Source organism: Papio anubis, chromosome 1, assembly GCF_008728515.1.
Source record: "Papio anubis isolate 15944 chromosome 1, Panubis1.0, whole genome shotgun sequence".
NCBI classification, from domain to species: domain Eukaryota; kingdom Metazoa; phylum Chordata; class Mammalia; order Primates; family Cercopithecidae; genus Papio; species Papio anubis.
This window is the reverse complement of record NC_044976.1, coordinates 91,902,986-91,918,659: the sequence shown is the minus strand read 5'-3', so window position 1 is coordinate 91,918,659 and position 15,674 is coordinate 91,902,986. Positions and strand designations below refer to the sequence as shown.

The 15,674-nt window shown below is 39.3% G+C and overlaps 1 protein-coding gene across 8 annotated transcripts in view; it reads right to left on the bottom strand.

The window, feature by feature from the left end:
• The window catches only part of LOC101011236 (coiled-coil domain-containing protein 18), a 107,924-nt gene that overhangs the window by 22,625 nt on the left and 69,625 nt on the right, over positions 1–15,674 (bottom strand). For all 8 annotated transcript variants that reach the window (XM_021920902.2, XM_021920895.2, XM_021920894.2 and 5 more), the window contains 3 exons: positions 4,834–4,977; positions 2,605–2,808; positions 358–495 (listed from right to left, as the gene is read on the bottom strand). In XM_021920902.2, coding sequence (XP_021776594.2) covers positions 358–495; positions 2,605–2,808; positions 4,834–4,977 — 486 coding nt within the window. The remainder of the gene's footprint in view (positions 1–357; positions 496–2,604; positions 2,809–4,833; positions 4,978–15,674) is intronic.

Below are 15,674 nucleotides of genomic sequence, written 5' to 3'. Positions count from 1 at the left end.
AATCTTTTACAAATGCTATTTTATAATTTATATATTAATTTATTTAATATTCACCACAGTTCTATGAGGTAGATACTGTTATTATATCCATTTTAGACAGAGGTTAAGTAACTTACCCAAGGTAATACAGGTGGCTCCGTGGTGAGCCGGCGTTTAGAACCAGGTTGCCTGGCTCAAGAATTCAAGCTCTTAACCCCACAGTGTATTAAAGTGAAAGCTATATGTGTAGGCTACCAGAAATGAAGACCACAATGTATTATTCAATAATGAACACTTAAGAGCTGGACTCATACTTTTGTCCAGATAGGTCAACCTACTGTAGTGGGCACTACCAAAACAAATTAAATTTTTCTTTACCTCCATATGATAAGCTTCTTTGAGAGATTCTACTTCTGCTGACAATTTCTTGATTTCTGCTTGCATTCTTGCTTCTAAATGAGCTTCACGTACTTTAGAAGCCCCCAATTCTTCAGCTAAATGGTTTCCATGAGCATCCTTAAAAATGACATATTGAGTAAAAGCTATAAAACTTATTTGGTTATTATAGCTAAACTAATCCAGTGCATTATTGGAAGTAGTTTAATGTTTTATATTATATAAACGCAGACACAAAGTTAACTTACTAAATAGTATGCTTTAAAATCTAGACATTTCAGAGACTATTAATGGGAGAGTATTAATGTAATTGTTTGCTGTCATCATAAATTAGATATTCACTAACCAATGCTTTCTATAAAATGAACTATTAATAATAACCACTGGACACTGGACTCTGGCAGATAACAGTCTACTGCTAGGTATGCTTGTATATTTTTGCTCACTATATATATTGTCTGTTTATAAAGAGTCAGTTGTGTTTTTTTCCAAACTTATTTATGCTAATTTAGCTAACTGTGCTTGTAATTTTAATTTTGTAATATTATTATAGATTATGAACATGATGAAATAAGCAAAGTTTTTATTCAAAAACTAAGTTATATGTTTTGAACCAGCTCAATGAGTAAGTCATGAACATTTTGCTATCCAATTAGAAGCACTCAAAATTGTTATAAAATATTGTAGGAGGTCCCATAAAAATATAACATGTTTTAGTCTGATTCATTTACAAATGTCTTTTAATTAATTCTTCCTCCACTTCAAAGAAAGCAACATTGGAAACTATAGATGATGGAATATAGTGCGATGAAAGACCAGGTAGGATTCTAGTTATGTGAGAAAGACTAGGTAGAATTCTAATCAAATAACTCATACAAAAAGAACCAAAGTTTGGCCCTACATCAAAGGAGAAACATATCAATATATATTTAGTTTTGGGTTAAAATATAATATATAAAACACTGTCAATTAAAAAATTCCTCACTTCAATTCACTTTTTAAAGTGAGCTTAGCTTATCAAATAAAAACCAATTGTACTATACTTTGACACTATTGATAAAGGCAGAAATGAGATAAAAGTAGATAGCTTTCCTTTCCAAGAACCCCAAATGTATAATATCTCTCTAATAAACATTCTCTATGTATGCTTTACTGGTCTAACCATCCAGAAATGTGAATAACAACATAGGTAGGTTTAACCAAAATTAAGGGTAAAAATATTTTAATTCAATTCCTACGTTCGTAACCACAATGGAAAGCAGAAATTTTTTTTGCAACATTAATAAACACGTTTTTCTTAAAGTCTAAATAATTAACCCAAGTATACCAATCTAAATATTTTTAAGCCAAGTAGTTAACTTCCTACCAAATACTGGGAAAATAAAATTTATATTAGTACTCTTGCTTTTTAAAAGCACTTTACCTCCAAGTTACTTTACCAACCAAGGGTTTTGAAATACAGGTTTCCTAAAAGTTACAAATTTACATAGTTACAAATTTGGATAGTTTTCTTTTTTTTTTTTTTTTTTTTTTGAGATGGAGTCTCTCTCTGTTGCCCAGGCTGGGGTGCAGTGGCACGACCTCAGCTCACTGCAACTTCTGCCTCCTGGGTTCAAGCGATCCCCCTGCCTCAGCCTCCCAAGTAGCTGAGACTATAGGTGCCCACCACCAAGCCTGGCTAATTTTTTTTGTATTTTTGGTAGAGACGGTGTTTCACCATATTGGCCAGGCTGGTCTTGAACTTCTGACCTTGTGATCCGCCCGCCTCGGCCTCCCAAAGTACTGGGATTACAGGCCTGAGCCACCTTGCCCAGACAATAGTTTTCATTTTTAAGAGTCACGACAAATGTAAAAATGTTTACTCAGAAAAGATTAGTTTTATTTTTTCTTCAAGTAAGAGCCTGAACTCACTTAAAAGTCTAGAAGTGCTTTATAACTCAATTTATTGAGAACTAGTTTGGCCAAAACGCAGTTCTGAAGGACTTCCCGGTTATATTACAAAGTTATCTATATATAACACAGTTCATCATTTTCTAAAATTGTGGTAAAATATACACAAAATTGACCATTTTAACCATTTTTAAGTGTATAATTCGGTGGGATTAAGTACATTCACACTGTTGTGTGATACAGTTCATTTTTGCAAGAACTATATTCTACAGTTCAAAAAAGTGAATGCTAAAATTGGTAAGATTTCAGAAACATAAGATTATTTAAAATAGGGATTACTTTCTCTTTAGAGAGTTGCTTTATATCCTCCAGTTCACTAGAGAGCCTTTCTGTTTCTCTCTGTGCTTGGACTTGTTGACGACGAGCCTCCGCCAATTCTGTATGAGAATTCTGCACCTGCTCCCGGGTTAGCCTCAATTCTTGCCCCAAATCTATGGCCTCCTTGTACTGAGTGGCAATGTACTGTTCCTGCTCTTTCATAACCTGAAAAACATAAGGTATTTGTAGGTTTCAGAATGAAATATACAGATAACCTATTTCTTATTCTGATTTTGCTTAATAAGTAAATTTCCCCCTTCCAACTAAATCCTTTAACATACAATGAGTATGTTAAAATGTAACATACAATGAGTATCACCCACTGTGAAACTGATATTCAAGAAAAAAAAATCTATAAGAAAATGACAAAAATACCATAATTGGGACTCTTATTGATATATATTACATGACTGTAACATATACCAGCCATATAATCTTTTATCATTTTGAAAGTAACACTTAGGCCGGGCGCGGTGGCTCAAGCCTGTAATCCCAGCACTTTGGGAGGCCGAGGCGGGTGGATCACAAGGTCAGGAGATCGAGACTATCCCTGGCTAACATGGTGAAACCCCGTCTCTACTAAAAATACAAAAAAACTAGCCGGGCGCGGTAGCGGGCGCCTATAGTCCCAGCTACTTGGGAGGCTGAGGTGGGAGAATGGCGTGAACCCGGGGGGCGGAGCTTGCAGTGAGCCGAGATCGCGCCACTGCACTCCAGCCTGGGAGACACAGTGAGACTCCGTCTCAAAAAAAAAAAAAAAAAAAAAAAAAAAAAGAAAGTAACACTTATAACAGAAAACATAAAGAGAAAAGAGAAGTTAACATTTGATTATCTATGTCAAAGAGAATATATTGGTATAGATAATTAAAATCCACCATTTAATCCACACAGCTGGGTTAAGGTCTTATTCTCTGTGAAAGTAAAACTTGTCACTGGGGCTGCTACTCCCACTGAAATGGTTTTATATTACTCAATTAAATTTCAAATAAAGTATTTCTCCCCCTCCCCACCTCCTCCTTCTTCTTCCTCTTCTTCCTCTTCTTCCTCTTCCTCCTCTTGTTCCTTTTCTTCTTCTTTGTTTGGTAAAGGCTCCTGCTCTGTTGCCCAGAATGGAGGGCAGCGGTGTGATCACAAATCACTGCAGCCTTGACCTCCCAGGCTCAAGCAATCCTCCCACCTCAGCCTCCCAAGCAGCTGGGACCACAGGCATGCATCACCACACCTAGCTAGTTTTTAAAGGTTTTTGTAGAGACAGGGGTCCCACTGCTACAATGCCCAGGCTGGTCTTGAATTTCTGGGCTCAAATGATCCTGCCAACTTGGCCTCCCAAAGTGCTGGCATTACAGGTGTGAGTCACTGTGCCTGACCCTAAATTCACTTTTTAAAAAGGCAAGTGGAGGAATGAATTCACCAGTCAACGCACATGCATAGTGATGATATGAAGTCATCAAACTTCATCTGGCAAGTCAGTGCACTTGGTCTTAATAATGTGCAATTATTTATTTATCCATTCTTTTGATGGAGTTCCCAATACACAAAACACCGTATCTTATTAATAGCTGACTCTTCAGCCGGGCACAGTGGCTCACGCCTGTAATCCCGGCACTTTGGGAGGCCGAGGTGGGCGGATCACAAGGTCAGGAGTTTGAAACCAGCCTGGCCAGTATGGTGAAACCCTGTCTCTACTAAAAATACAAAAATTAGCCAGGCGTGGTGGCAGGCACCTGTAATCCCAGCTACTTGGGAAGCTGAGGCAGGAGAATCACTTGAACCCGGAAAGCGGAGGTTGCAATGAGCCGAGATTGTGCCACTGCACTCCAGCCTAGGTGATAGAGAGAGACTCCGTCTCAAAAAAAAAAAAAAGCTGACTCCTCAATTCTGTTACACAGCAGTTTCTCAATAAATATTTGTCAAGCAAATAAGCATATATTGTAGATTTACTATATAAAAGATACCATGCAAAGGCCTGTATACAGAGATAAATGAGACATTGTCTTTGCCTATACCTAGACCATCAGAAAAATATTTTAAAAGGTCAAAGAAACTAACAGGTTTCTGGCACAAATAACTAGCCTAAAAACAGTTATGGCACAGTTTTTGTATATTAAAACGAACCAGTTTAAAACATAAAGATTCTTTTCACTCAACAGAGACTATCACTTGTTCCTTAGGTGGAAATAATTTGCTTACACTCTCCATTTCTTTCATCCTTTGTTGTGTTCTTTCGATTTCTTTTTTCAGTTGACTTATCTCCTGTTCATTTTGTAGCATTATAAACTCTTTTTCTCGAAGCTGTTCTTTAGCATTTTGTAACTTGTCATTCAAACTTTCTATCTGAATTTTAAACAGATAAGCAGTATCAATAAAACTAATGAAATATAATTTAATCAATGCTGTGTTCCAAGTAAGTCAAGCTTTAAACACTTATATCTAAAAGCAAAATATAAACAGGTATTCTTCTTAAGGCAATCATATCTTGGAAATAAGCACAAGAATTCTTGTTCTTGGATGTTACCAGAAAGGCAGAATAAAGGGTAACTCACATTCCCCCACAACAACAGGAATCCTGCACCCTCTCAGACTTTACCACTATAAAATGTATCTATGTAACCAAAAACTACTTGTACCCCAGAAGTGATTGAAATTTAAAAAACTAAAAATAAATAGAAGTTGTATTCTACCATTATATTAGAGAAGACTTTTTTGTTTTTGTTTTAGCTTATAGAAGTCTGTAAATTACAAAATGAAAATTGTGTCTTCACCCCAGTCTCTCAACAATATCTAGAGGTAAATAAACACTGTTAATTTAAAATGAAACAAAAAAAGAATCCTGCACCTATCCACAGTCAAGTCTCTTTGCAGGAGCCTCAGGATTCAGGTAGGGGTTTGTGAAATCCTGGTAGAGACGAAGACGTGGGAGGGTTATTTTGAGAGCACAGACAGAAACCCAGTTGGCTGTTATGTCAAGCTTGCTTCTGGGTTCAAGCCTGGAAATAGCCCACATCCCCAAGGGACTTGGCTACAGCTCCATTTGGCCTTGAGCCTACAAGCACAACTATCTGCAAAGGGGTCCATAAGGAATCATGCATACTAGTGCCTTAGTGGAAAGGCTCTCTCCCTGCTGACATCAGTCTCAGCAGTAAACCAGAAAGTTGCCTGGTGACTCTGCTCCAACTCCCCTCAGTTGCAGTCCCAGCTCAGAGCTGCTCACACATAGACCCAAAGGGAGACCTGTCCTTATCCTGCAGCCTAGGAGTCTAAGCCTCCTTGAAAGGCTTGCCAACCTCTGTCCCACAGCAGATCCCAAGGGGACCCAGTCTCAGCTCTAACTCTCCTGCTGCAATCAAGGAACTATCCCATCTATGCAAGTACTTGCTGGGAGACACCTGCCCCTCTGAAATAATGAGACAGGCTCTCCTGCCTCTGTCCCACAGCAGATGCTAAAGGGGTTAAATTTCAGCTCCAGCACCTCCTACTGCAGACAGGGAACTATTCCATCTAAGCTGAGACCTGCTGGCCCTGTTTGAGCAAACAATATAGGTTCTCCAGCCTTCATCCCACAGCAGATGCTGAGGGGGCCCAGTCTCAACTCCAGCTCCTCACACTGTCATTGGGGAAATATCCTTTGAAGGAGCTTGCTGGGCTACATGTGCCCCTCTAAGCTGAGACTGGGCTCTCCAGCCTCCATTCTACAACATATCCCAAGAGGGCCAGTCTCCACTCCAGCTCCTCTCATTGCAACTAGAGACTCATCCCACCTGTCAAAAGATTTGCTGGGAAACATGCCCTTCTGGGCCACCAGGACAGCCTTCTGGACCTGGGTCCCTGGCAAGCATTCCCACAGCCTTAGTATGCAACTTGAACCTTTCCCAGGTCCATGTGGGCTGGAAAGCCATGTCAACCTTGGAGCCCTCATAAGACCTGCAGCAAGCCTGGATGTAGATCATTCTCCAGTGTTCAACAGCTGCAGTGATCACAGCCTCAGGGAACACAAAAGCCAGTTTGCTTAAATTCCTGGAAGGGCCTCCCAAAAAGGACAAGCACAAACTAAGCCAGACTGCAAAAACTAAAATAAATACCTAGTCCCTAAATATGCAGATGTCATTGCATATCTACAAGCATCAAGAACATTCAAAGAAATACAACCTTACCAAATGAACAAAATCAGGCACCAGACAGTGATCTCTCAAAGAACTGAAAATAGCTATTTTAAGGAAGTTCAACAAACTCTAAGAAGATGCAGAGAATCAATTGAGAAATTTATCAGAAAAATTTAACAGAGAATAAAATAATTTTTAAAATATCAAATTTTGGAGCTGAAAAATACAATAAATGAAGTGAAAAACGAAATAAAGAGCATCAACAGCAGAATGGGTCAAACAGAATCAGTGAGCTTGAAGATGGACTATTTGAAAGTATATAGGGGCAGAGCAAGATGGCCAAATAGGAACAGCTCCAGTCTCCAGCTCCCAGGGCCAGCGACACAGAAGATGGGTGATTTCTGCTTTTCAACTGAGGTACCAGGTTCATCTCACTAGGGAGTGCTGGACAACTGGTGCTGGTCAGCTGCTGCAGCCCGACCAGCGAGAGCTGAAGCAGGGCGAGGCATTGCCTCACCTGGGAAGCACAAGGGGGAAGGAAATCCCTTTTCCTAGCCAGGGGAACTGAGACACACAATACCTGGAAAATCGGGTAACTCCCACCCCAATACTGCACTTTACCAAGGGTCTTAGCAAAAGGCACACCAGGAGATTATATCCCACACCTGGCCGGGAGGGTCCCACGCCCGCGGAGCCTCCCACATTGCTAGCACAGCAGTCTGTGATCTAATGGCAAAGGCAGCAGCGAGGCTGGGGGAGGGGCGCCCACCATTGCTGAGGTTTAAGTAGGTAAACAAAGCTGCTGGGAAGCTCGAACTGGGTGGAGCCCACAGCAGCTCAAGGAGGCTTGCCTGTCTCTGTGGACTCCACCTCTGGGGACAGGGCACAGCTAAACAAACAAACAAAAAAGCAGCAAAAACCTCTGCAGACGTAAACAACCCTGTCTGACAGCTTTGAAGAGAGCAGTGGATCTCCCAACACGGAGATTGAGATCTGAGAATGGACAGACTGCCTGCTGAAGTGGGTCCCTGACCCCTGAGTAGCCTAACTGGGAGACATCCCCCACTAGGGGCAGACCGACACCCCACACCTCACACGGCGGGGTACACCCCTGAGACGAAGCTTCCAAAGCAAGAATCAGACAGGTACACTCACTGTTCAGCAATATTCTATCTTCTGCAGCCTCTGCTGCTGATACCCAGGCAAACAGGGTCTGGAGTGGACCTCAAGCAATCTTCAACAGACCTACAGCTGAGGGTCCTGACTGTTAGAAGGAAAACTAACAAACAGGAAGGACACCCACACCAAAAGCCCATCAGTACGTCACCATTATCAAACACCAAAGGCAGAATAAACCATAAAGATGGGGAAAAAGCAGGGCAGAAAAGCTGGAAATTCAAAAAATAAGAGCGCATCTCCCCCTCCAAAGGAACGCAGCTCATCGCCAGCAATGGATCAAAGCTGGATGGAGAATGACTTTGACGAGTTGAGAGAAGAAGGCTTCAGTCCATCAAACTTCTCAGAGCTAAAGGAGGAATTACGTACCTAGTGCAAAGGAACTAAAAATCTTCAAAAAAGAATGGAAGAATGGATAACTAGAATAATCAATGCAGAGAAGGCCATAAACGAACTGACAGAGATAAAAACCATGACACGAAAAATACGTGACAAATGCACAAGCTTCAGTAACCGACTCGATCAACTGGAAGAAAGAGTATCAGCGATTGCAAATCAAATGAGTGAAGAAGCGAGAAGCGAAGTCTAAAGAAAAAAGAGGAAAAAGAAATGAACAAAGCTTTCAAGAAGTATGGGATTATGTGAAAAGACCAAATCTACATCTGATTGGGGTGCCTGAAAGTGAGGGGGAAAATGGAACCAAGTTGGAAAACACTCTTCAGGATATCATCCAGGAGAACTTCCCCAACCTAGTAAGGCAGGCCAACATTCAAATTCAGGAAATACAAAGAACGCCACAAAGATACTCCTCGAGAAGAGCAACCCCAAGACACATAATTGTCAGATTCACCAAAGTTGAAATGAAGGAAAAACTGTTAAGGGCAGCCAGAGAGAAAGGTCGGGTTACCCACAAAGGGAAGCCCATCAGATTAACAGCAGATCTCTTGGCAGAAACTCTACAAGCCAGAAGAGAGTAGGGGCCAATATTCAACATTCTTAAATAAAAGAATTTTCAACCCAGAATTTCATATCCAGCCAAACTAAGTTTCATAAGTGAAGGAGAAATAAAATCCTTTACAGACAAGCAAATGCTTAGAGATTTTTCACCACCAGGCCTGCCTTACAAGAGACCCTGAAGGAAACACTAAACATGGAAAGGAACAACCGGTACCAGTCATTGCAAAAACATGCCAAAATGTAAAGAACATTGATGCTAGGAAGAAGCTGCATCAACTAACGAGCAAAATAACCAGCTAATATCATAATGACAGGATCAAGTTCACACATAACAATATTAACCTTAAATGTAAATGGACTAAATGCTCCAATTAAAAGACACAGACTGGCAATCTGGATAAAGAATCAAGACCCATCACTTTGCTGTATTCAGGAGACCCATCTCACATGCAGAGACACACATAGGCTCAAAATAAAGGGATGGAGGAAGATCTACCAAGCAAAGAGAGAACAAAAAAAAGCAGGGGTTGCACTCGTAGTCTCTAATAAAACAGACTTTAACACATCAAAGATCAAAAGAGACAAAGAAGGCCATTACATAATGGTAAAGGGATCAATTCAACAGGAAGAGCTAACTATCCTAAATATATATGCACCCAATACAGGAGCACCCAGATTCATAAAGCAAGTCCTTAGAGACTTACAAAGAGACTTAGACTCCCATACAATAATAATGGGAGACTTCAACACCCCACTGTCAACATTAGACAGATCAACGGACAGAAAGTTAACAAGCATATCCAGGAATTGAACTCATCTCTGCACCAAGCGGACCTAATAGACATCTACAGAACTCTCCACCCCAAATCAACAGAATATACATTCTTCTCAGCACCACATCACACTTATTCCAAAATTGCCCACATAACTGGAAGTAAAGCACTCCTCAGCAAATGTACAAGAACTGAAATTATAACAAACTGTCTCTCAGACCACAGTGCAATCAAACTAGAACTCAGGACTAAGAAACTCAACCAAAACTGCTCAATTACATGGAAACTGAACAACCTGCTCCTGAATGACTACTGGGTACATAAAAAAATGAAGGCAGAAATAAAGATGTTCTTTGAAACCAATGAGAACAAGCATACAACATACCAGAATCTCTGGGAAACATTTAAAGCAGTGTGTAGAGGGAAATTTATGGCACTAAATGCCCACAAGAGAAAGCTGGAAAGATCTAAAATTGACACTCTAATATCACAATTAAAAGAACTAGAGAAGCAAGAGCAAACACATTCAAAAGCTAGCAGAAGGCAAGAAATAACTAAGATCAGAGCAGAACTGCAGAAGATAAGAGACACAAAAAACCCTCCAAAAAAACAATGAATCCAGGAGTTGGTTTTTTGAAAAGATCAACAAAATTGATAGACCGCTAGCAAGACTAATACAGAAGAAAAGAGAGAAGAATCAAACAGATGCAATAAAAAATGATAAAGGGGATATCACCACTGACCCCACAGAAATACAAACTACCATCAGAGAATACTATAAACACCTCTACGCAAACATACTAGAAAATCTAGAAGAAATGGATAATTTCCTGGAAACTTACACTCTCCCAAGACTAAACCAGGAAGAAGTTGAATCCCTGAATAGACCAAAAGCAGGCTCTGAAATTGAGGCAATAATTAATAGCCTACCAATCAAAAAAAATCCAGGACCAGATGGATACACAGCTGAATTCTACCAGAGGTACAAGGAGGAGATGGTACCATTCCTTCTGAAACTATTCCAATCAATAGAGAAAGAGGGAATCCTCCCTAACTCATTTTATGAGGCCAGCATCATCCTGATACCAAAGCCTGGCAGAGACACAACAAAAAAAGAGAATTTTAGACCAATATCCCTGATGAACATCGATGCAAAAATCCTCAATAAAATACTGGCAAACTGAATCCAGCAGCACATCAAAAAGCTTATCCACCACAATCAAGTTGGCTTTATCCCTGGGATGCAAGGCTGGTTCAACATACACAAATTGATAAACGTAATCCATCACATAAATGGAACCAAAGACAAAAACCACATGATTATCTCAATAGATGCAGAAAAGGCCTTCAACAAAATTCAACAGCCCTTCATGCTAAAAACTGTCAAACTAGGTACCGATGAAATGTATCTCAAAATAATAAAAGCTATTTATGACAAGACTACAGCCAATATCATACTGAATGGGCAAAAACTGAAAGCATTCCCTTTGAAAACTAGCACAAGACAGGGATGCCCTCTCTCACCACTCCTATTCAACATAGTGTTGGAAGTTCTGGCTAGGGCAATCAGGCAAGAGAAAGAAATCAAGGGTATTCAGTTAGGAAAAGAAGAAGTCAAATTGTCCCTGTTTGCAGATGACATGATTGTATATTTAGAAAACCCCATGGTCTCAGCCCAAAATCTCCTTAAGCTGATAAGCAACTTCAGCAAAGTCTCAGGATACAAAATCAATGTGCAAAAATCACAAGCATTCTTATACACTAGTAACAGACAGACAGAGAGCCAAATCATGAACGAACTTCCATTCACAATTGCTTCAATCAACTTACAAGGGATGTAAAGGACCTCTTCAAGGAGAACTACAAACCACTGCTCAGTGAAATAAAAGAGGACACAAATAAATGGAAGAACATACCATGCTCATGGATAGGAAGAATCAATATCATGAAAATGGCCATACTGCTCAAGGTAATTTATAGATTCAGTGCCATCCCCATCAAGCTACCAGTGACTTTCTTCACAGAATTGGAAAAAACTGCTTTAAAGTTCATATGGAACCACAAAAGAGCCCGCATTGCCAAGACAATCCTAAGTCAAAAGAAAAAAGCTGGAGGCATCACGCTACCTGACTTCAAACTATACTACAAGGCTACAGTAACCAAAACAGCATGGTACTGGTACCAAAACAGAGATATAGACCAATGGAACAGAACAGAGTCCTCAGAAATAATACCACACATCTACAGCCATCTGATCTTTGACAAACCTGACAAAAACAAGAAATGGGGAAAGGATTCCCTATTTAATAAATGGTGCTGGGAAAATTGGCTAGCCATAAGTAGAAAGCTGAAACTGGTTCCTTTCCTTACTCCTTATACGAAAATTAATTGAAGATGGATTAGAGACTTAAATGTTAGACCTAAAACCATAAAAACCCTAGAAGAAAACCTAGGTAATACTATTCAGGACATAGGCATAGGCAAGGCCTTCATGTCTAAAACACCAAAAGCAATGGCAACAAAAGCCAAAATTGACAAATGGGATCTAATTAAACTAAAGAGCTTCTGCACAGCAAAAGAAACTACCATCAGAGTGAACAGGCAACCTACAGAATGGGAGAAAATGTTTGCAATCTACCCATCTGACAAAGGGCTAATATCCAGAACCTACAAAGAACTCAAACAAATTTACAAGAAAAAAACAACCCCATCAAAAAGTGGGCAAGGGATATGAACAGAGATTCTCAAAAAAAGACATGCATACAGCCAACAGACACATGAAAAAATGCTCATCACTGGCCATCAGAGAAATGCAAATCAAAACCACAATGAGATACCATCTCACACCAGTTAGAATGGCAATCATTAAAAAGTCAGGAAACAACAGGTGCTGGAGAGGATGTGGAGAAATAGGAACACTTTTACACTGTTGGTGGGACTGTAAACTAGTTCAACCACTATGGAAAACAGTATGGCGATTCCTCAAGGATCTAGAACTAGAAGTACCATATGACCCAGCCATCCCATTACTGGGTATATACCCAAAGGATTATAAATCATGCTGCTATAAAGACACATGCACACGTATGTTCACTGCGGCACTATTCACAATAGCAAAGACTTGGAATCAACCCAAATGTCCATCGGTGACAGACTGGATTAAGAAAATGTGGCACATATACACCATGGAATACTATGCAGTCATAAAAAAGGATGAGTTTGTGTCCTTTGTAGGGACATGGATGCAGCTGGAAACCATCATTCTCAGCAAGCTATTGCAAGAACAGAAAACCAAACACCACATGTTCTCACTCATAGGTGGGAACTGAACAATGAGATCACTTGGACTTGGGAAGGGGAACATCACACACTGGGGCCTATTATGGGGAGGGCGGAGGGGAGAGGGATTGCATTGGGAGTTATACCTGATGTAAATGATGAGTTGATGGGTGCTGACAAGTTGATGGGTGCAGCACACCAACATGGCACAAGTATACATATGTAACAAACCTGCACGTTATGCACATGTACCCTAGAACTTAAAGTATAATTAAAAAAAAAAAAGTATATAATCCGAGCTGAGGATGGTGGCTTACACCTGTAATCCCAGGTACTCAGTAGGCTGAGAGGATCACTTGAGCCCAGGAGTTTGAGACCAGACTGAGTCACATAGTGAAACTCCATCCCCCCAAAAAGATATTTTTTTAAATTAGCCAGGTGTGGTTGCATGCACCTGTAATCTTAGCTACTCACAAGGAGGAAGTGGGAGGATTCTTTGAGCCCAGGTGGTAAACGCGACACTGAGCTATGATTGTGCCACTGCACTCCACCTCTGGGTAACAGAGACCCCATGTTAGTTAATTAGACAGATAGATAAAGATAGATAGATAGATAGACAGACAGACTAGACAGTGAGAGGAGGAAAAATGGAATAAAAAGGAATAAACAAAGCTTATGGGATCTTTGGGACAACATCAAAAAAAGCAAATATTTGAATTATTGGAGTTAAAGAGGCAACTGAGAAAGACAAAGGGTTAGAAAGTTTTTATAAGGAAACAACAGAAAAATTTCCAAACCTGAGGAAAGGTATAAATATGCAGGTATAAAGAGGTCAAAGATCGCTAATCAGATTCAACCCAAATAATAACACCCTAAGACATATTATAATGAAACTCTCAAAGATCAAAGACAAAGACAGGATCCTGAAAGCAGTGAGAGAAAAGAAGCAAATAATATATAAGGAAGATCCAATATGCCTGGTAGCAGACTCCTTGGCAGAAATCTTACAGACCAGGAGGGAGTAAGATGACATACTCAGTGTTGAACAAAAAAACCCTGCCAATCATGAATACTGTGCCAAGCAGAGTTATCCTTCAGAAATGAAGAAGAGACACTTTCCTAAACAAAAGCTGAGGAAATTTATCACTACTAGACCTGTCCTACAAGAAATGCTAAAGGGAATACTTCAAACTTAAGAAAAACAGCCACTAATGTGACTGTTATAACAACACTGAAATCATGGTGTGTAAACCACTTACATCTTTAGTAAGAAGACTAAAAGGCAAAATTATTAAAAATAATTACAACAATTTATTCAGAGATAGACAATATAAAAATTTAATTGGAACACCAAAAATTCAAAATGTGAAGAAGGAGATTAAATTACACAGGTTTTTAATTTTTTTGTTGTTTTTGCTACTATCACAGTTAAGTTGATACCAGTTTTTGATAACTTGTTATAACAATAGGATGTTTTGTATAAGTCTCACCACAAAGCAAAAACCTGTGAGAGATACACTAAAAATAAACAGCAACCAATTAATCATACTACCAGAAAAAAATCATGTAACCACAATGAAAGACAGTAAATGGGAAAGAAAGGGAGGAGTTGCAAAACAACTAAAAACCAAGTAACAGAAAGGCACAGATCCTTACCTATCAATAATAACATTGAATGTAACTGGACTAAATTTTCCATTTAAAACACATAGAGTGGGTGAACGGATTAAAAAAGAAATCCAACTATATGCTTCCTAAAAGAAATTCACTTCATAAGACACACATAGACTGAAAGTAAAAGAATGTAAAAAGATATTCCATTTAAATGGAAATCAAAAAAGAGCAGAAATAGCTATACTTAGACAAAACAGACCACAGATCAAAGACAGTAAAAAGAGACAAGGCCAGTATAAAATAATAAATGTGTCACGTTAGCAAGAGGATATAAAAATTATAAATATCGGCCGGGCGCCGAGATCGGGCCACTGCACTCCAGCCTGGGCCACACAGTGAGACTCCGTCTCAAAAATAAATAAATAAATAAATAAATATAAATATCTATGCACCCAGGCATATAAAGCTCCCGAGTATATAAAGCAAAGATTAATAGATCTAAAGGGACAAATAGGTGGTTGCAATAAAACAATAGACAGGGACTTCAATACCCCACTCTCAGTAATGGACAGATTGTCCAGATTGAAAAAATCAACAAAGAAACATCAGAGTTCAACTACAAACTAGGCTAAAGAGGCATTTTGTAACTGACATTTACAGAATATTTCATCCACTGTTGCTGAATACATATTCTTTCTTTTCTCTCTTTTCTTTTCTTTTTTTTTGTGACAGGGTTGCCCAGGCTGGAGTGCAGTGGCACAATCATAGCTCACCGCAGCCTCGACCTCCTGTAGTCCCAAGTAGCTGGGACTACAAGTGCACATCATCGTACCTAGCTAATTTTTTTCACTTTTTGTAGAGACAGGGTCCCACTATGTTGCCCAGGCTCACATTCTTATCTGCACATGGAATATTACCCAGAATACATAAATAAGTCTCATCAAATTTTAAAAGGTAGAAATCCTATCAAGTATATTATCTAACCACTATGGAATAAAAATAGAAATCAATAAGAAGAAGAACTTCAGAAATTATACAAATACATAAAATGTAAACAACATGCTCCTGAATGAACAAAGGGTGAGTGAAGAAATTTTTAAAAAAATGTTAGTGTCTTGAAACAAATAAAAAT